Below are 22,624 nucleotides of genomic sequence, written 5' to 3'. Positions count from 1 at the left end.
TTGGCGCGGCAAAAATCGCCCACAAATTCTAAAACCCTTCTAGGTACTAGTTTAGGGATACATTTGGATGTTTTTGACCTGAGAGAACCACCTAAAAACATCTAGAACTAGAGATCGACCATCACAAGCTAAAATACCTTAGGTGAGTGTTTCCCCAGCGAAGAACTTGGATCCGACGCACCCCTGGTAGGGAATCGTGGAGAAGGAGCCTTCCCACGCCGATTTGATCCTTTACCCAGCCTTCAGATTGAATTTAAGGTGAGGATTTGGAATCCTAGGGTTTGGGAAAAGAGGGGCTCGGGAAGGGAGTGAGGGAGCTGAGTGAGGCGAGTGAACTGATGAGGGAGAGAGAGGGGGGAGAGAGAGAAGATTTAAATACTGTGGGGCCCAAAGTGATTGAAACCGGCTTAACCGGTCAGACCGGTTGCCTCAGCCGGTCAGACCGGTCTGGCCAGGTTGACAAAGAAAATGCTATCTTATGGTTTGATCATTTAAGTTTGAAACTAGTTATGATTAACTTTAATTAGGATGGATTAACACCGGGGTGTTACAGAGCAAAGCATACGAAAATTACTCCTCTATCGCTTATACCAGATTAGTGGAGGCAGGACTGTTAGGTTCGAGCTGCCACCATCATTATCTCCATAAGTAATTAATTGGAGGAGGCCAGCAGAGTCGACTGTCTTCATTCTTTGCATGCGCTAATTCACTTTTGATATCCGAAATAAAAATACTCATATTTTCAATTGAAAAATAGTTGGAGAGGTATTCACTACTAGTTATCTCAAGAAGTAATATTCATGCATGCTAGTGTTAACTCCCTCTTAATTCTCTCTCTCTCTCTCTCTCCACTGCATGCAAGTGTTAACTCCCTCTAAATTCTCTCATACTATAAATAGCATTGGTCAATATTGTGAATTAGGGATTAAATGCATATCGTGCAATAACATTTCAGTTTTGCATCATGGATGTAATCTCTCTCTTTCTCCCAAAAACATGCATGCAAGCCAACATCCAAACGACCTTTGCGGAGGAGGCAAGAAATTACTCCTCTCTCGCGCATAGCAAATTATTGGAGGAGGCAAGACCGTATGCTCTATTGTTCACTCTTATTATCTACGGAAGTAATTAGTTGGAGCAAAGTATACGAAAATTACTCCTCTATCGCTTATACCAGATTAGTGGAGGCAGAGCTGTTAGGTTCCAGCTGTCACCATCATTATATTGCTCTTTCAAGCATTCATTGTAGGCATGCAAGTTTAAATAGACTCCTGAAATCACTGCAATTTTACATTAATTGATATATAATGGAATTTCCATGCGTGTCGCATGTGCTGCATGCTCCAGAGATTCACTACAGATGCACTCCACACGACACTTATACCTTCGAAAAACTACTTTCATTCACTACTTTTTACTACTAGACAATCCAATTTACACTTCAGCGATACGCAGGGCAAGGCAGCCCATAAGACACACACGGCTATAACAATAAATTTTTTGATGCCATGACCCACGCGTAAGTGTGTCCTAGTTTTTTACTTCCACAGATTCCAGTTTATACTCCATCTAAACATTTACATCAAACACGAGAAGATACGAAACGCTCATGGCACCATATTTACTGGTCAACCAATGCTAAAAAAATGCAAGTCATTAAAAATGTATTAAATACTCCATGGCCGCGTCAACCCATGAGAACTTTACCAGATCCACCGCAAACTACGTTACAAGCAAACTAAACACTAAAATTTACTACCGACTCAAGCATTAACCGTAATTTCCATGCCACCGGAGGAGGGGCGGCGCTCCGCCGTGGATGTTGAATAAAAAAACGGACGAACCACTTATTTTTACTTCCACACATGCCACTTTATACACCACCCGCCCATTTCCGTGCATCTCTGAAATTACTGACTTGACCGTAGATGAACGACCCCTGCATGGCGCACTTTTTATTAGTAATTCAATGCTTTATTGATGTGCGAGAAAGTCAGAAGTGCATTAATACAGTCAATAACCGTGACAAATCAGGGTCTTTATGGCCAATTATGCATTGAAAGCACACAGTTGTGACATCCTGAAAATTCACTAAACAAATCATGCGCTAAGTTGCTTTTCGTTGAGCTCGACTTCCCTTAAACCCTGAACCCAAGTCCCAGAAATTCTCCTGAACAACCCGACACCCGGTTCCAATTCGCGTCCCATCCATTTTTCTATCCGACGCGATGTGTCGCGACCGGACGCCGCGAATCCCGCCCCCCTCCTTTTTCCTCTCTCCCCTCCGACCGCGTGCCCCACCTCCCGCGGACGCACGCCCCGCGTGGCCGACCGCGGCCGCAGTCGCCGCTGGCGCGCACCGCCCCCCTCCCTCCTTTCTCCTTTCCCTCTCTCTCCCATTTTCTTTTCCTATTTCTATTCTTTTTCTTCCATTTCTTTTCTCCCTTTTCTCTTTTTCTTCTTTTCTTTTCTTTTTTTCTCTCTTTTCCCCTTCCCTTCTCCCTCCTCTGCCTCGCCCCGCTCCTGGCCGCTGCCCCGCACGCCGCACCGCCCTGCCCCGCTCGGCCTGCCACCGAACGCCCGCGCCGCTCCCAGCCCTGGCCCGCCTGTCCGCACGCGCCGTCCTTCCTCGAGCACGGCCGCACGCCCCCTGGACCTCGCTCCCGGCCGCTGCCCGCGACGCCGCCCCGACACGGCCGCCCGCGCCGTGCACACCGACGCGGCGCACGCGCGCACGCTGCTGCTCCTGCCCCGCCGCGTGCACGCGAGCGCGCGCCTTGCCGTGCCCACGTGCGCGCCGCGCACCGCTCGTCGCTGTGCCGCCCGCTGCCCGCTGCCCCGCTCGGCGCCGCTCGCGCGCACACGCCGCTCTGCCTCGCCCCTGCGCGCCACAACGCGGCCGCCTGACCGGCGCCCCGCCATCACCGCCCCGCCGCACGCCGCGACGCCCGCCGCTGGCGTCTCGCCCCGGCCCCGCTCGCCCTGTGCCCGCGTGCAGCCGCCGCGACGCGCGACGCCTAGCAGCAGTGCCGCCGCAGAACCGCCGCCTCGCCGCTCGCGCCGCCGCTGTGCCGAACAGCGCCTCCCCCACGTGCTCGACGTCGGCCTCGGCGCCCACGCCCTCGCCGCACGCCGCGTCGCGACGAAGGAACGCCATTAATGGCCGCCGCAGAACTCGCGACGCCGGCCACCTACCCCGCCTCTCCACCGGCCTAGTCCGGCTATAAAAGGCCCCCACGGCGTCGCCGTCCCTCCCCAAACCCGGCCGCCACCCCCAGCACCCTTCCCTGCTTCCCTAGCCCCGCCACCAGAGCCGCCTAGCGCCGCCGCCGCCTGCCCTCGTGGAGCCGCCGCCTCACTCCACCGTAGCCCGAGCTAGGTAGGGGAATCGGAGCTCCTACCTCCCCTCTCCCTTTCCCCTCTCTCCCCAGTCGCCGCCGTCGCCCAGGCTGCCCGGATTGGCCGCCGCCGGTGAGCCGGCGCCCCTCCCCTGTTTCCCAGTGCGAGGGGGAGGAGGGAGATGGCAGTTTTGCCATTAGGCCCTTCCCCTTCCCTCTAATCCATAAAGAACCCCCCCACTTATGGCTTTTATCCAAAAAGAACCCTGCCCTTTGTGTTAATTTCTAGTAAACCCTTTCCACCTATAAACATAATTCCAAATATACCCCTATACCTTCCAGGATAACCCAGGTGTTTTCAAAAATTACAACCAAGTCCCTACCTCCTCCGGGTTAATTACAAATAGGCCCCTGACCCCTTAACCGACCCACAAATCTTTATAAAACTTATCATTTCATGAACCAAATAACCCCGAATCAAGCCAAAACTTTACCCTGCCTAATGTAACCCAGTCTTGATCATGTCACTCCGAAACCACTCAAAATTATCACTCTATACTCTATATTTCATGTGTCCCCGTTTTGAGCTCAACAATAGAACTCTGATTTGATTGGATGCTTATTTGTGTGCTGTAGACCACGGAGTGAACGAAGGAGAGCCCGTCAACGAGCAGTACTGTGAGCAGGAGAACGAGGACCAGTTCCGCGACCCTGAGCCCGAAGGACAGGACTTCCCCGAAGGCTACGAAGACGGCAAGTTCAATCCCATCCTTTGATGCATGTTTCTGTCCTAGTTTTTATAAACACAACCCAATGGCCTGTTTTATAAAATTGCATATGTTTTACTTGCATGAAAACACGGTTGGATAGCCACCCCTTGACTTGTGATGACCATTCCTTGACCACCTAGATTAATGTCTGATTTTGCTTGGACGTTAATCGATATTAGAACGCTCAGGACTTTACTCATACTATGATTTATTTGATAAAGAAAATGTGTGCGTGTGGGAAGGGATAAAATGTGGTTTCGAAAGATGAGTATGGGCGAGATGGACGGCATTTCCGTGTGGATTGCCGTTTGGTGTGCTTATGCCTGTGTGGCAGGGCAATGAAGGGAGATATCCATCTTGTCGCATGTAAGGACCGAGTTGGTGTGTCATCTCACCTAACTCCACTATCGTGCAAACCACTCGACCGTTGTATGGGCAACGGCGTAGCATAAATCCCACTAGTTGGTGTGATAGCCATCAGGAGAGCTGAGAGCAACGGGTGACTAAGGATAAGGGATAAGCCCAGAGCGACTTATGCCCGGTTATACCTGAGTGAACGGTCAATGACCCCTTGGTACAACCCGTGATGGCTAGTCAGGCTTAGCTATGGTGGGTAATGGCTATGTTGGGATCTACACCGACACGACGGTGTTCGAGTTGTGGTATCCTGCTTGTGGGTAAAGTTGCACATCTCTGCAGAGTTAAGAATCTATTCGAATAGTCCGTGCCCACGGTATTGGGCGAGTTATGGTGTGGTCACATAACTAGTGTTTCTTTGGGATGGGCTGGTGTGAGTTGTTTTGGAATTGGTTCCGGCAGTTGTGCCGTGTGCTACGACGGACGGGGAGTCCGGTAGCAGTTTTAAAACCTGAACTCTGTGTTACTGCTAAAACTGATTTCTAAAAGGTTTTTCGTAAAATAAACCCCTGCATAAAATGCCGTTCTTCTGCAAATTAAACCGTAACCTTATCCTTGTTTTACCTATGCATATTATTCTGTTATAACCCCCCTCCGTGGGTGTGGTTGGACTTGCTGAGTACGTTTGTACTCACCCCACTCTTACTTTTTACAGAAGAAGATCCCGACTTCGCGCCAGACGACGCCGAGTAGGGTTACCGTTCTACACCCAACCTTGCCTGTGGTACCGGCCCTGTCGAGATGCCTCCGCTGTCGCAGCACTATGAACCTGAGTTAGATCCCGTGTTGGTAGCACTCTGGTGTATTGTCGTAGCTTGGTTAATCCTTGTTATCATCTGTATCGAATGTCCTCCAAGGATTGTACGGTTATGAACCATCTGATGTAATAAATGTGGCATCAGCCTCCTGGGACTGATGTTTTATCACATTTAAGTCCTCTCTTATATGAGGGGACGCTTCAGGTGGTATCAGAGCCGTAGGTTGGCCGTAGGACGTGACCCTAGGAGCGAAACCCGTTTTTTTTTTTTTTGACCCTTTACCTTAGGACTTTTCTACCCTTAATCTTCTCCTCACACAAACACTTACCTTTGGTTCTTGCCATGTTCCAGATGGCTGACAATGGATGGATTGGCGGAATCTGTTTCGCAGAGCCCGGCCTTCCCAAGTTGTTGATACTCAGCCTGGAACGCATCGGAGTTGTGGATCCACCAGAGTTTCTCTATCGGGAGTACGACTCCAAGGGTACTCTTCGGTGTGACCTGATGATCTTCATAGCAAGAAGCACCCGCTATCCTGATGTGGACCCTTGGTTCATATCCACCACTGGATTCCGCTTCCCGGATACCTATCGGAAAGCCGCCCGTAAAGCCTTGCGACGTCTCCGAGTAATCTACAAGCATCACCTTCAGCGGACTCCTATGGGATTTTTCCCGCCGACTGAAGGAAGAGGACGCACATGGATTGCCAGGATGAGAGGACTTGGAAGAGAAGAAGAAGACCTAGAAGACACGGTCTCTCATCTATCCATCTATCTCACCGGCCTGGATGAGCTCTACCGCGAGCAAGCAGCACAACTGAAACAACAGGTCCACAGAGCAGAAAAAGCAACCCAGGAGATGGAGGAACAACGGTCGAGGACTTTCCACGCTGAGTATTCCCTGGCTGCTCTCCAAGTCCAAATGGATGAAAAAGAGGCAGAATTGGAGGAGCAGCGGACAAGGGCCGCACGTGCCGAAAACTCGCTAGCAACTCTCCAAGCTCAGATACGGAGGTACGAAGCTCGCTGGGGAATAGGTGGATGGATAGAGGAAGACGAAGAAGAGGAGGAACCCATGGAAACCCATTGGGACGTTGGCACTCAGACTGAAGAAGAAGAACCCGAAGAAACCCACTGGGATAAAGGAACTCAGACCGAGGATGATGTGATGGATCAGCACCTCCCACTGAAGAAGCGCTCCTTTAGAATTGAGGAAGAATCCCCATGATAGGAGTAGTCTCTAAGCTAGAACCCTTGCTCTAATAATCATGTACCCATGAAGTTGTACCCCATCGTGTTGCCATAAATAAAAACCATCTACCCCTTGGTGTACCACAAATATTCGCGCAAGATATTCACTCTATCTTTATTTTCAGATGGCTGAGGAAGGATGGACCCAGGGCGACTGCCAAGCTGCACCTGGCTTCCCCAGCCTGTTGATCAACGCCCTGGAAAGCCTTGGCGTTACGGAACGCCCAAGGTACTACAGCAGAGAGTACGAGCATCATGGCACTCTCCGCTGCAGGGTGATCATTGTCATCGCCAGAAGTGAGTGCCACCCCAACATCCAGTCGTGGCGAGTGACCGCTACGGGATTCAGGCACCAAGACACCTATCCCTTGGCTGTCCGAAAGGCACTTCGGTACCTATGCCGGATTTTCGAAGAACACCTAGCACCCACGCCAATGAGATTCTTTCCACCGGCCATCAGGACCCCTGTTTGGGAAGCCCGCATGAGAAGCCTGGAACGGCGCCGCCATGAAGTAGACCCTTTGTACCAAGTGGCTAACTATCTGGCCGCTTTGGACCAACTCTTCGATGAGCAGGCCCACCTGCTGAGGGAGCAGACCAATCGTGCCGAGCAAGCTGAACTCGCGGTGAGGCTCCAACAGGTCCGAGCAGCCCAAGCCGAGGCAAGAGCCGCAGCCGCGATCAGCAGTGAAGCAGTGGCACAGGAGAGCCTCAGACAGGCCCGAGACCGGCGCATGCAAGAATGGACCAGGAGCGGGACCCCAGTTCCGGCCATCGGAGAAGACCATGTTCTACTTGGGACACCCGTCATAGGATGGGGGACGCTCTTTGGAAGCCCTCGAGCTCCACCCGAGAACCCCGAAGGGTCTACTGCTGTCAGAGAAAGAGAAGTTGCTGCTCGACCCCAAGAGAACGGGAACCCGGAGGACGACGAGCCGTTTGTTTCCCCGGAAGCTCGTATCACCCCTGAAGAAGACTCGCCCCGCGAGTAGAGTGTCCAACTCTACCCTGTTGTTGTACCCTTCTAGCCCTTTCGGTTTAAGTTGTACCCTTAGTTTGAACCTGTACCCGGACGTGTAGTACGCGTGCTAGTCATGTTCCCGTGTTGTATCCTACCTCGCTTCAGTAAAAGTTGCTTGTTTGCCTTGTTGTGTGCTTGTTGTGTGTGTGTCTTTCGGCAGAAGGTTAATTCTACCTTTTTCAAAATTACGAATTAAATAACTTAAACATCACCTAATCTCAATCTCACAAAAACCCTACCAAATCTGCAGATGGTTTCCCGAAGCGTCACGAGGGCCTCCCGTGTCAGGGACCCTGCAGCTGCTGACGCAGGAGTGCGCCTTAACGGGCAAAACCACCCTCAGGAAGAACAAGAAGTGAGTCAGGGCAGAGGAGAAAATCAGGATGCACAGCTACCACCACCACCACCCTTCGTGGACCTGGCACAAGTGATCCATAACCAGACTCTCATACTGGAGACACTGGCCAATGCTCTAATGAACAGGCAGCCACGAGAGCAGACCTTCAACGACAAGCTAACAGCTTTTCTGAGGGCCAAGCCACCCACTTTTGCCGGATCCAGCAACCCCTTGGACGCAGATGACTGGCTCCGCGTGATCCAGAGGAAGCTCGAGCCATTTGGGTGCCAAGATCGGGATAAAGTCCTTCTGGCAGCACATCAACTCACCGGGACTGCCTTAGCCTGGTGGGAAAATTACTGCGCTGCTGCCAGAGATGCCTCCACCATCACCTGGAATGAATTCGTGAGAGAGTTCCGCCGCTATCACATCCCCTCAGCTACCATGAAGCGCAAGGCAGATGAATTCCGCGCACTTCAGCAGGGGAATATGACGGTAGAGGAGTATACACACCAGTTTATGGAATTGGCCCGCTATGCACCAGAAGAAGTGAACGACGACGAGAAGAAGCAGGATATGTTCAAGAAAGGACTAAATCCAGAACTCAGGACCCTGCTCACCCCTCAAATCTACCCTGACTTCAACACCCTGATGAACAAGGCAATCCTCACTGAGAAGGCCAAGAGTGATGAAAGAAAGGATAACAAGCGCAAGTTCCTGGAGAGTAAGGCCCGCCAGCAGGATCGTTCCCAGAAGGCCCGAAGCTTCAGTTACAATGCACCAAGGACCCAAGCCCCAATGCAGTACAGAACCCAGTCCCAAGCGACAGGACCACGGGCCCCTAACACACAGCTCAGAAGCCAGAACACCATAAGGGCTCCACAGAGTAATGCGAGCCAAGTCACCAACAACAACAGCAATGTCAGGGCCTGTTTCAACTGCCGAGAGACAGGGCATTTCATCGCCGACTGCCCTTATGCCAAGAACAGGCCAGCTACTTCAGCCTTCTCCAACACAGTAAACGGACCCAAGCCAGTGCTGACCGGTGCCAACCGAGTGCCCCTCCGTGGCAACAGCAACAACAACAACAACCAGCAGAGGCAACCCCAGCAGTCTTTTGGACGAGCCCGCGTCAACCACATCGACGCACAGGAAGCTCAAGGAGCCCAGGGCGTTGTACTCGGTGAGTACCTAGTTAGCTCAACTCTTGCAACAGTACTGTTCGATTCTGGGGCATCACACTCATTCATATCCTCAAGTTTTGTGGAGAAACATAAAATACCTACAGTACTACTAAAAACACCCCTATTAACCCGGACGCCCGGAGGAGACATCAGGTGTCAACTGGGTTGTCTACGGGTAAGGATCAATTTAAGTGGGGTAGAGTTTTTAGCAGACTTAGTAGTACTTAAGTCAGAAGGGATAGATGTGATCCTCGGAATGGACTGGCTGAGCAAACACAATGGCCTCATAGGTTGTACGGACAAGGTAGTCCACCTAACAAATCCAGAGGGAGTCCGAGTGACCTGTCACACCCGGGAAAGTGGAGCAAACCCGATGGTGTTTAGCATGGAAGCCAAGTCCTTAGAAGAAGTCCCAGTAGTGAGTGAGTACCCTGATGTCTTTCCTGAAGAACTTCCCGGTATGCCACCAGATAGGGACATAGAATTTGTCATTGATCTTGTTCCTGGAACCGCCCCCATAGCCAAGAGACCCTATAGGATGGCAGCCTCTGAGTTGGCAGAATTAAAGAAACAACTAGAAGAGTTACAACGGATTGGCTTCATCAGGCCAAGTTCGTCACCTTGGGGAGCCCCGGTTCTATTTGTTAAAAAGAAGGACGGAAGTATGAGGTTATGTGTAGACTACCGGGCACTAAACGAAGTCACTATCAAAAACAAGTACCCCCTACCCAGAATCGATGACCTTTTTGACCAGTTAAAAGGAGCCAGGTACTTCTCCAAGATTGACCTGAGGTCCGGTTATTTTCAGCTCAAGATCAGGGAGAGCGACATCCCGAAAACAGCTTTTGTCACCCGGTATGGTCAGTTTGAGTTTACGGTGATGTCTTTTGGACTGACAAATGCACCTGCCTATTTCATGAACCTCATGAACAAAGTGTTTATGGACGAGTTAGATAAGTTTGTCGTAGTCTTCATTGACGACATACTTATTTACTCGAAGAGTATTCAGGAGCACGAGCAACACCTGAGGGTAGTTCTGGAAAAATTGAGAGTGCATAGGCTATACGCCAAATTTAGCAAGTGTGAGTTCTGGCTGGAGAAAGTAGCTTTCCTTGGTCACATTCTGACCGCAGAAGGAGTAGCAGTGGATCCCGAGAAGGTCGAAGCAGTCTCCAAATGGCAGCAACCAACCAATGTCAGTGAGATCAGGAGTTTTCTCGGATTAGCTGGGTATTATCGGAGATTCATCGAGGGGTTTTCTAAGATAGCCCGGCCCATGACAGAGCTGCTCAAGAAAGAAAAGAAGTTCATCTGGACGGAGTCGTGTGAAAGAAGTTTCCAGGAGTTGAAGCAAAGATTGACGACAGCCCCCGTGCTAACCCTGCCGGATATTCATCGGGACTTCGTCATCTATTGTGATGCGTCCCGACAAGGATTGGGTTGTGTACTGATGCAAGATGGGAAAGTCGTTGCATATGCTTCCCGTCAGCTCAGGACTCATGAGCAAAATTACCCAACCCATGATTTGGAACTTGCAGCCGTAGTGCACGCACTTAAGATTTGGAGGCATTATCTGATTGGAAATAAGTGCGAAATTTTTACCGATCATAAAAGTCTGAAGTATATCTTCACCCAACCAGACCTAAATCTGAGGCAGAGAAGATGGCTAGAACTAGTCAAGGATTATAATTTGGAAATTCACTACCACCCGGGAAAGGCAAACGTAGTGGCTGATGCCTTGAGTCGGAAATCCTATGGGCCCAAGAATGACCATTTACAAGAAGAAATGGCACGATTAAATGTGCACATTGTCCCTCGAGGCTCCAGCCAAGTGCTGAACGTCCAATCCACTCTGGAGGAAAGAATCAGGAAAGCCCAAAGAACGGACAAAGGACTGATGGAAATTCGGAGGCAAACCGGAGAAAATAAGGCCCCAGACTTTCGAGTTGATAATAAGGGAACGTTGTGGTATAAAGACAGAATTTGTGTGCCCCAGAAAGGAGATTTCAGGCAGATGATCATGGATGAAGCCCATAACTCGGCCTACTCAATTCACCCGGGATCCACCAAAATGTATATGGACTTAAAACAGAAGTATTGGTGGAATGGGATGAAGGCAGATATTGCACGGTTCGTCGCCCATTGCGATACTTGCCAGAGAATCAAAGCTGAACACCAGAAGCCGGCAGGATTGTTGCAGCCCCTACCCATTCCGGTTTGGAAATGGGATGAAATAGGGATGGATTTTGTGGTAGGACTGCCCAGAACCCAGAAAGGACACGATTCCATATGGGTAATAGTGGACCGACTCACTAAAGCGGCTCACTTCATACCCGTACGTACCAACTACGGCGGAGAAAAGCTAGCCAAGCTTTACGTGGAGAATATAGTGAAGTTGCATGGTGTGCCCAGCCGAATTGTTTCCGACAGAGGGACCCAATTCACCTCGAGATTTTGGAAAAGTTTGCATAAAGCCATGGGCACCAAGCTAGACTTTAGTTCCGCTTATCACCCGCAGACAGATGGTCAGACAGAAAGAGTGAATCAGATTATGGAAGATATGTTGAGAGCATGTGTTCTCACCTATGGCAAAGATTGGGAACAGAGTTTACCCTATGCTGAGTTCTCATACAATAATGGGTATCAAGCAAGCCTGGGCATGTCACCGTTCGAGGCTCTCTACGGAAGGAAATGCAGGACCCCTCTGATGTGGTCAGAAGTTGGAGAACGTGCTTTAGTCGGGCCCGCCCTCATAAAGGAAGCAGAAGAAAGAGTAGCCGAGATCAGAGAGAAGCTGAAAGCAGCCCAGTCCCGACAGAAGAGTTACGCTGACAAGAAAAGGCGGGAAATAAGTTTCAGTCCAGGGGATTTTGTGTATCTCAAGGTATCGCCCATTCGAGGAACCCGAAGATTTCAGGTACAAGGAAAATTAGCCCCTCGGTACATTGGACCGTACCGAGTTCTGAAGAAAGTTGGAGCTGTAGCATACCGCTTGGAACTGCCAGAAGAAATGTCAGATATACATCCGGTGTTCCACGTCTCACAGCTAAGAAGATGTTTGAGAGTACCCGAGGCAGAGCACGTGCCAGTAGAAACGATAGATCTACAGCCAGACCTACGATATCAAGAAGTACCGGTCAAGATTCTCGACACGGTCACCAGAAGGACCAGAAACTCTGAGGTACGGATATGCAGGGTCCAGTGGAGCAGACACGGAGTAGAAGAAGCGACGTGGGAACGAGAAGACGCTCTGAAGAAGGAATTTCCCCACCTGTTTAGGAACCAGCCGAATCTCGAGGACGAGATTCATTTTAAGTGGGGTAGGTTTGTGACATCCTGAAAATTCACTAAACAAATCATGCGCTAAGTTGCTTTTCGTTGAGCTCGACTTCCCTTAAACCCTGAACCCAAGTCCCAGAAATTCTCCTGAACAACCCGACACCCGGTTCCAATTCGCGTCCCATCCATTTTTCTATCCGACGCGATGTGTCGCGACCGGACGCCGCGAATCCCGCCCCCCTCCTTTTTCCTCTCTCCCCTCCGACCGCGTGCCCCACCTCCCGCGGACGCACGCCCCGCGTGGCCGACCGCGGCCGCAGTCGCCGCTGGCGCGCACCGCCCCCCTCCCTCCTTTCTCCTTTCCCTCTCTCTCCCATTTTCTTTTCCTATTTCTATTCTTTTTCTTCCATTTCTTTTCTCCCTTTTCTCTTTTTCTTCTTTTCTTTTCTTTTTTCTCTCTTTTCCCCTTCCCTTCTCCCTCCTCTGCCTCGCCCCGCTCCTGGCCGCTGCCCCGCACGCCGCACCGCCCTGCCCCGCTCGGCCTGCCACCGAACGCCCGCGCCGCTCCCAGCCCTGGCCCGCCTGTCCGCACGCGCCGTCCTTCCTCGAGCACGGCCGCACGCCCCCTGGACCTCGCTCCCGGCCGCTGCCCGCGACGCCGCCCCGACACGGCCGCCCGCGCCGTGCACACCGACGCGGCGCACGCGCGCACGCTGCTGCTCCTGCCCCGCCGCGTGCACGCGAGCGCGCGCCTTGCCGTGCCCACGTGCGCGCCGCGCACCGCTCGTCGCTATGCCGCCCGCTGCCCGCTGCCCCCGCTCGGCGCCGCTCGCGCGCACACGCCGCTCTGCCTCGCCCCTGCGCGCCACAACGCGGCCGCCTGACCGGCGCCCCGCCATCACCGCCCCGCCGCACGCCGCGACGCCCGCCGCTGGCGTCTCGCCCCGGCCCCGCTCGCCCTGTGCCCGCGTGCAGCCGCCGCGACGCGCGACGCCTAGCAGCAGTGCCGCCGCAGAACCGCCGCCTCGCCGCTCGCGCCGCCGCTGTGCCGAACAGCGCCTCCCCCACGTGCTCGACGTCGGCCTCGGCGCCCACGCCCTCGCCGCACGCCGCGTCGCGACGAAGGAACGCCATTAATGGCCGCCGCAGAACTCGCGACGCCGGCCACCTACCCCGCCTCTCCACCGGCCTAGTCCGGCTATAAAAGGCCCCCACGGCGTCGCCGTCCCTCCCCAAACCCGGCCGCCACCCCCAGCACCCTTCCCTGCTTCCCTAGCCCCGCCACCAGAGCCGCCTAGCGCCGCCGCCGCCTGCCCTCGTGGAGCCGCCGCCTCACTCCACCGTAGCCCGAGCTAGGTAGGGGAATCGGAGCTCCTACCTCCCCTCTCCCTTTCCCCTCTCTCCCCAGTCGCCGCCGTCGCCCAGGCTGCCCGGATTGGCCGCCGCCGGTGAGCCGGCGCCCCTCCCCTGTTTCCCAGTGCGAGGGGGAGGAGGGAGATGGCAGTTTTGCCATTAGGCCCTTCCCCTTCCCTCTAATCCATAAAGAACCCCCCCACTTATGGCTTTTATCCAAAAAGAACCCTGCCCTTTGTGTTAATTTCTAGTAAACCCTTTCCACCTATAAACATAATTCCAAATATACCCCTATACCTTCCAGGATAACCCAGGTGTTTTCAAAAATTACAACCAAGTCCCTACCTCCTCCGGGTTAATTACAAATAGGCCCCTGACCCCTTAACCGACCCACAAATCTTTATAAAACTTATCATTTCATGAACCAAATAACCCCGAATCAAGCCAAAACTTTACCCTGCCTAATGTAACCCAGTCTTGATCATGTCACTCCGAAACCACTCAAAATTATCACTCTATACTCTATATTTCATGTGTCCCCGTTTCGAGCTCAACAATAGAACTCTGATTTGATTGGATGCTTATTTGTGTGCTGTAGACCACGGAGTGAACGAAGGAGAGCCCGTCAACGAGCAGTACTGTGAGCAGGAGAACGAGGACCAGTTCCGCGACCCTGAGCCCGAAGGACAGGACTTCCCCGAAGGCTACGAAGACGGCAAGTTCAATCCCATCCTTTGATGCATGTTTCTGTCCTAGTTTTTATAAACACAACCCAATGGCCTGTTTTATAAAATTGCATATGTTTTACTTGCATGAAAACACGGTTGGATAGCCACCCCTTGACTTGTGATGACCATTCCTTGACCACCTAGATTAATGTCTGATTTTGCTTGGACGTTAATCGATATTAGAACGCTCAGGACTTTACTCATACTATGATTTATTTGATAAAGAAAATGTGTGCGTGTGGGAAGGGATAAAATGTGGTTTCGAAAGATGAGTATGGGCGAGATGGACGGCATTTCCGTGTGGATTGCCGTTTGGTGTGCTTATGCCTGTGTGGCAGGGCAATGAAGGGAGATATCCATCTTGTCGCATGTAAGGACCGAGTTGGTGTGTCATCTCACCTAACTCCACTATCGTGCAAACCACTCGACCGTTGTATGGGCAACGGCGTAGCATAAATCCCACTAGTTGGTGTGATAGCCATCAGGAGAGCTGAGAGCAACGGGTGACTAAGGATAAGGGATAAGCCCAGAGCGACTTATGCCCGGTTATACCTGAGTGAACGGTCAATGACCCCTTGGTACAACCCGTGATGGCTAGTCAGGCTTAGCTATGGTGGGTAATGGCTATGTTGGGATCTACACCGACACGACGGTGTTCGAGTTGTGGTATCCTGCTTGTGGGTAAAGTTGCACATCTCTGCAGAGTTAAGAATCTATTCGAATAGTCCGTGCCCACGGTATTGGGCGAGTTATGGTGTGGTCACATAACTAGTGTTTCTTTGGGATGGGCTGGTGTGAGTTGTTTTGGAATTGGTTCCGGCAGTTGTGCCGTGTGCTACGACGGACGGGGAGTCCGGTAGCAGTTTTAAAACCTGAACTCTGTGTTACTGCTAAAACTGATTTCTAAAAGGTTTTTCGTAAAATAAACCCCTGCATAAAATGCCGTTCTTCTGCAAATTAAACCGTAACCTTATCCTTGTTTTACCTATGCATATTATTCTGTTATAACCCCCCTCCGTGGGTGTGGTTGGACTTGCTGAGTACGTTTGTACTCACCCCACTCTTACTTTTTACAGAAGAAGATCCCGACTTCGCGCCAGACGACGCCGAGTAGGGTTACCGTTCTACACCCAACCTTGCCTGTGGTACCGGCCCTGTCGAGATGCCTCCACTGTCGCAGCACTATGAACCTGAGTTAGATCCCGTGTTGGTAGCACTCTGGTGTATTGTCGTAGCTTGGTTAATCCTTGTTATCATCTGTATCGAATGTCCTCCAAGGATTGTACGGTTATGAACCATCTGATGTAATAAATGTGGCATCAGCCTCCTGGGACTGATGTTTTATCACATTTAAGTCCTCTCTTATATGAGGGGACGCTTCAACAGTCTAAGGATTTTACTACCTCACATTGTTGCACCATAATTTTTCTTTGCCGGAGTGCTGGTGGTGCTCCGCCGTGGGTGTTGAATATTTAACACCCGGGATGCTAAATAGACCAGTCCTATATATATTTCTATTGTTTGCAGTGCTGCCTTGCGTCTCGTTAATTTATTCCTTCCAATCAGTTGTTAGTATGTAGGGTCGGCTTCACCCAAAACGGGATTAGCTAAAGTATGGAGCTAAAAAAAACTAGCTTCACCCAGCTTCTTATTCATTTTCGCACATACTTATAAAACGACTTCACGCCAGAGTATATTAGTTTGCGTGAAACAAGAAACAAGTGAAGCTGGAGCCAAAATAAGCCAGATTAGTTCAAATCTATCACATTGGATATTTGGCTTATTTCGCGAATTAATTAGTTTTATCATCATTTGTCTACATTTAATATTTCTAATTTGTATCCAATCATAGGATGTGACGGGACTAAAAACTTTCCGGGAGATCAAACGGCCAAGAATTCATTCTTTTTCAGGCGTCCAGCTCTGGTGTGGCCTCAGAAACCATCTACTCCCGATGATTGCATCGCCGTGAGCAGTTGAACTCAAAGCTTGGAATTGGGAAGTGACGTGTGCATCTGTCCATGGCTGCTAGCTGGGCATGTTGCTTCGTGGAACGCAGATCGTGACAGGCAAATATTCTTCTCTAGTCACGAGGCTGGTTTAAGACTTAATGCTTGGGGTTATAGGCTTACGCAAACGCAATACTGGAGCCGCAGCTATGATCAGTGGTGACGACTCCCAACTGACCCGGGCCAACAAAAAAAGAAAATGTGCTGGCGTTTGGGTCATCTTCAACCCCGAGCGACCTGTCTCTTGTCATCGACGACGACTTTTCGTACCGTATTAGAAGCGTCCGGATCGAATGCAGATCCAAACAAGCAATCTCGTTGCAAGCAAGATTAGGCGAATTGGGGTGGCGTTATCGCTGTCCACGCGCAGGGTAGGCACGCGAGTACGACCTCACTCACGTATACACTATAGTAGTATAATGCACGTTTTTTTTTTGAATCGAGGTCATCCTCATTTCCTCCATTTCTCAAACGGAAATACCAGTAGTCTAGTGTAATGCACGTTGCATTCATTCTTCCATGCCCCCCCCCCCCCCCCCCCCCCCCCCTTTTGATTCGAAGGAGCAATGCGGCACGCGGGGACGTAGCGGGCGGCCCGACTCGACTCGCCGCGCGAGGGTGCCGTGTGCCACCGGATGATTGGATGATAAGGGTCGTCGAGTCGAGGAAGCAGGCCGGTAGTACGGCCGCGCGGTTGATCGCTGACCGCACGGCCGCGCGCCGGCGCCGCGTGGTACTCGTACCTGGTAGTAGTGTACGAAAGGGTTGTTGGGCGGCGCTGCTTGTTGCTTGCTGCTTCTCCGGTGGATGCGATGCGGATCAAATCGGGGGACAAGGAGGGCAGGTCCGTACCCTGCGGACGACAGCATGTGGTGGCAGCGGCTAGAGCTCAAGCTCGCCGCGAGTCGACCGCACGACCGTGCAGCAGCGACGGGTCGGACCAGGCGCGCCGTCGGGGTGCGCGTGCGTGCGTGCAACCGCGACGGCGCTGTACGGGAACGGCCGGTTGCCTAACTTGCTTCGGGTACGTACAGACCAGACTAAAGGTGATCCGTGCACGGTGCACGGGTTCGCTCTGCAAAGTCCACACAAAACCGGTCGATCGCCATGGTACAGCCGGCCCCGGTAGACTTGGCCGTCCGCTCCGTGGAAGCCGTTTCCTGGTTCGCGTAGGCACCTGGTTCCGTGGTTCGCGTCTGGACTCATCAAACGGCGCGCGCTCTGCCTCTGCTCCCTGCTGCTGCTGCTGCTGTGCTTGGGGTCAGCGAGTCTGTTGGAGAAGAGCGATGGGCGCGGCAGGTTTCGCGCCGCGCCGTTGCGTGCGGCCACCGGCGACACGTGAAGGGCGTGAGCGCGGCGGCCGGCCGGGCGAGTTCGTCTTCCTCCCGTGCGCGATCGCCCATCCCATGATGGCCGGAATCATTATATTTGGGGGAAGAAGAGAAGGGAAGGGAAGACGTTGATGATTGCTCAACGTGAATGTTGATCGCAGGCAGAGACAGGCACCTGGACACATGGGCCATCCGCCATCCGGCCGACGACAACATGCTCCCGATCCCCTCCCTCCCTGCCGTTCAGATCTCGCCGGGTCGGTAGCTAGCTACTAGCTAGTGCACAATGTGCTATTTCTTCCGGTTCAGAAAGAGGGCAAATGTTTGTTAGCTTGGAACCTGCCCTGTGGACGCCAGTCTACGAGAGGCAGATACAAACATGAACCTAAAATAATTGGACGAGATTCACTGCAGACATGGGCAGATAGATACCCTCAGAGAACGGGAGGAGGAAGAACCGATCAAGCAACAGCGTGCGTATTGCCACGGCCAGCAGTCTCCGCACCAACTGAAGCTTCAAGCTTCCAGCTTACACACTCGCGACGAAACCCAAGCCGGAACATCAATCAAGCACGAAACCATGAAAGGTACTGTGGGTACCATGCGAACGTACGCCGTCCACATACACACACTGCAGCCAGTGGCGGAGCCAGGCGGGTGCAGGGGTGCTCAAGCCCCCCCCCCCCCCCCCCCCCCCCCCCCCCTACCACCTTGGTTTTCATGGAAGCCCCCCCTACAAATTTTGTGGAGGAAGAAAAAAAGGAGAAAATTTTGAGGAAGAAGAAGAAGGAAAGAGGAGGAAAGGAAATGAGAGCTCCCCTGGTTCTGGATGGGTATTGATAGTTTACGGTCAACCGTACGGGAGGCTCCCGTACGGTCTATTTTCCGACGTTACTTTTTTTCCATTTATAGAAATTTTTTTGTCGTTTTTTGATTAAATAATTTTAAACAAAATTACAAGAAAAATTTTGGAGACCAAAAAACATTTCAAGCAAGATATGAGAGCAGAAAAAAATTTCAAGAAAAAAAATTGGAGACCAGAAAAAAATTTCAAGGAAAAAAATTGGAGAGCACAAAAATTTCAAGAAATTTTTTTTGCGTCTTTAAAAAAAATATTCATCCGAAAAAATCAAAAGGAATTCAAAAAAAAATTGTTGAAAAATTTTTGCAAAAAAAAAAACTGGAGGCGCGAGGCGGCGGCGGATCCGCGCTGCCCCGTCGTCCTCCCCGCCGACGGGGAGCACGCGGCCCAGGGAGGCTTGAGGCCGCCGCACCCGGGGGAGGCAGATCCGGGGGCGGCGGCGGCGCGCTGCTAGTCTTCCCACCACAGCTACCCGTCTTCCCACCGGCACCGCACCACCCCGCGGCGCCGCGCGCGGTCGCTGCCCCCGTAGCCGCTCGAGCTCACCGGCCGAGATCCGCAGAGGAAGAGAAAAGAGAAGGAGGGGGAAGGAGAACCCAGGGAGGCGGATCCGGGCGGCGGCGGGCGAGCGTGCGGTGGCCCAACGAGACGGATCTCGCGGCGACGCCGGCGGGGGAGCGCGCAGCGACCCAGGGGGCCGGATCTGGCGGCGCGCGGCGGCGGGGGAACCCGCGGCGGCCCAGGGAGGCGGTCCATCGACGGCGCGCGGGGGAGGCTCGGTGCATTCAGGGAGGGGGAGGAGCCGGCTCAACGAGCGGAGGGAAGCGCGGCTTGAGGGAGGAAGGGGAGGCGGCGGCCGCCATGGATCTGGTCTAGCGGAAGGAATGGGAAGGGGGCGGGGGGAGGGGATGGGAGAGGCGCGGTCGCCATGGGGAGCAGTGCTTCCACGGCCGGAGCCGAGATCCAGGAGAAAATGGTGAGGGAGAATGGGAAAGGAGGAAGGAGGCGGAAGGCTGCGGGAGAAGGGGAGGGAATGGAAATCGACCGTGAGTTGCTGAGTGTACGGTCACCCGTAGACTCAGCATCCCGGTTCTGGATGCTGGCTCCGCCGCTAACGGCAGCAGCTACCTGTTTTTTTTTTTTTTTTTTTTGCCAAATCCATCCACGAAACGAGCAGAGCAGTTTCCATGATTGAGCGAGACGGAGCAGCTCACCAGCCAAACAGTACAGATGCAGTCACCAACCCACCACTTGTACTACAAGTATTCATTCACACTGATACTGCTACCATCTCCTTCCTCCTCCTCTGGACAGGCTGGGGCCCCGATGAGCAGCTGCAGATCGAGTCCCGAACCCAACCAAAGCCAACCAATTGCCAACAAAATAATTGAATGGAGTGTCCCCGCCATTAGAGCAGAGCGGACACGAGCAAGCCAACACCACAACCTACAAATCATCACCACCACCAAGCACCACGGCGACAGAGGAGGCACGACCTGCCGGCCCCCGCCAAGAAATCGAAAAGAAAAAGTTCAATGGTGGAGCCGAACCCAGAGAGGGGAGGGGAGGGAATTGGAATGAATGGCACATTGGCCTCGTCCTCAGAAAGTCGGGAACTTGGCGCAGCGCTGCGCGAGGTGAACGGCGCAGCCGTCCTTGGGCACGATGGTCGGCATGTACACCGGGTCGTCGCACCCCGGCGTCCTCTCCCGCCGGAAGTCCACCACCGACACGAAGAGCGCCAGGAAGAGCACCAGGTGGTTGAGCGCGTAGCGCTGCCCCAAGCACTGGTGCGGCCCGGCGCCGAACGCCAGGAAATTGCGCTTGAACGCCACGTCCTCCCGCCGCGACTCGGAGAAGAAGCGCTCCGGGTCGAACGCCTCCGCCTCCGGGAACCCCTGGAACGACGACTCGTACACCGACGGGAACACGATGGCGCCCTTGGGCACCGTGTACCACTCCGTCAGCTCGAACGCCTCGCCCGCGATGTGCGGCACCAGCGTCGCCGGCGGCCGGTGCCGGACCACCTCGCGCGCCACCGCCTGGGTGTACCGCATCGCCTGGATCTCCTCCGCGGTGATGGGCTCGCCCGACTCGGGCGACCACACCGCCGACACCTCGGCGCGCACGCGGGCCAGCACCTCCGGGTGGGCGTCCAGCGCCGACACCGCCCAGCACAGGGACGACGTCGACGCGTCCTGCGCCGCGAACAGAAAGTCGAACATGAACCCGCCGATCTCCTCGTCGTCTGTGTGCGCCGGCGGCGGGCGCCCCGCCGCCGCGGCCTCCTCCATCTCCCGCAGCGTGTCCTGCATCCAGTAGTCCACCAGGCACTCGGGCTCGCCGCCGGCGCGCATGCGCGCCTTGCTCTCCCGCGCGCACGCGCCCAGCGTGCGCACCAGCCGCGCCACGCCCTGCCGCGCGCGCCGGAACGCGAACCCGGGCAGGTCCACGGGCAGGGCCATGAGGCCGACGTTGAAGAGGTTGTAATCCCGCTCGAACCGCCGCCGCGCCTCCCCGGTGAGGTACGGCCCCGCGAACACCGTCTGCGAGGTCTCCAGGTTCATGTCGCGGCAGGGCACCCGTATGGGGAAGGCCCGCCCGCCCTCGGCGGCGCTCCGGTCCAGCCACCGCCGGAGGTGCGCCAGGATGACGCGCTGCTGGAGGGCGGCGTAGGTGGAGAGCGCGCGCGGCGTGAAGTTGGGCGCGATCCGGCGGCGCAGGTCCTTGTGCTCCTCGCCGAACATGTAGATGAGGTTGTGCTCCCCGAAGAGCTTCTTGCCGAAGGGGTGGCCGATGAGGTGGAACGCGTCGGGGCGGACGTTGGCGAACACGCGCTGCGACAGCTCCGAGTCGCGGATGAAGACGATGAACCGCCCGACCAGGAAGTCGGCGGCGAGCCCCGCGCCGGACTTCTTGGCGCGCGCCGCCTGCGCGTCCCAGTACCCCGTCGGGTCGCGGATCATGGGGGCGACGCTCCCGAGGAACGGCACGACGAGCGGCGGGCCCGGCAGGGGGCCCTTCTTGCGGTGGTACGACAGCTGCTCCACCAGGAAGTAGAAGGCCACCGCCGCCACCAGGAACGGCGCCGCCGCGCGGATGTCCAAGAAACCGGACAGCGACTCCGCCGCCATTGCTCCTTCCTGAGGGCTGAGGCTCGCCTCCCTCTCCCTTTGACGCTGAAGATGGATGGGTATTCCAAAGAGGTATCTATATTTATGCCACGGGGCTCGCTCGGGTGGAAGGGAAGGGAAGGTTGGAGCGGGAATCTGCGGTCAAAGGCTGGCTGGGAAAGGGAAAGGGCAAGGGGGAGGAGGTGGCCTTTTCGCCTGGCTGGCACGGCCGTGGCGGATTGGCTGATGGCCGCCGGGTGGAAGAAACGAGGACGACGGAGCCGCACGGATTAGGAATTCCTTTCACGGAATTGGGAAGCGGAAGAAGCAGAAGCCAAGGCATCCCCCCCCCCCCCCCCCGGTCCCCGGATAGCGGCGACAGGGGTGGGCGGCTAACCGCCTGGGGCTGAAAATTTGGGGACCCATTCCACACCACCGTTGGCTTGGCAGGCTAATATTCCGGGCCGGCCTTTTTCTGCCTGCCCCACGAGAAAAGGGCAAATTTTCAAACTCCGCTTCGGTTTAATTTTTCAACTATAGAGTGGGAAACCATTTGCTTACGACCAACGACTATTATGTCACCAACTTAACCTCAAGTCAAAACAAAACGTTTACAATTAAGGTGAGGGAAGTGAAGTGAACATATTTGATTGTCGTCTACTGCATAAAGTTCGCTTTAAAACGCTTAGACGTCAAGTCAAACAAAACCGTCAAAATTAGGGCCAAGAAAGTAAAATGGTCGCATTTGGTAATTTAGATTTGTAGATATACCACATGTAAATGTGTTTTAGTGGTTGTACAATGAGCCTAAGTATGGTAAAAGGTGTTGTGTGGAGAAATGTAAGACAAAGTGATGGAGGCAGCGGCAGGACTA

The 22,624-nt window shown here is 53.8% G+C and overlaps 1 protein-coding gene across 1 annotated transcript; it reads right to left on the bottom strand.

Annotated features, from left to right (window-relative positions):
- Nucleotides 1-19,798: 19,798 nt before the first annotated feature.
- On the bottom strand, nt 19,799-22,110 carry LOC120705614 (cytochrome P450 710A1-like). The gene has a single exon (XM_039990057.1). The coding sequence runs from the start codon at nt 21,769-21,771 to the stop codon at nt 20,239-20,241; it is 1,533 nt and encodes a 510-aa protein (XP_039845991.1). The 5' UTR covers nt 21,772-22,110; the 3' UTR covers nt 19,799-20,238.
- Between the last annotated feature and the right edge of the window lie 514 nt (nt 22,111-22,624).

Source organism: Panicum virgatum, chromosome 5K (genome assembly GCF_016808335.1).
Source record: "Panicum virgatum strain AP13 chromosome 5K, P.virgatum_v5, whole genome shotgun sequence".
In the NCBI taxonomy this organism is placed as follows: Eukaryota; Viridiplantae; Streptophyta; class Magnoliopsida; order Poales; family Poaceae; genus Panicum; species Panicum virgatum.
The sequence above is the reverse complement of the archived record's forward strand: the minus strand, read 5'-3'. Positions and strand labels throughout refer to the sequence as shown.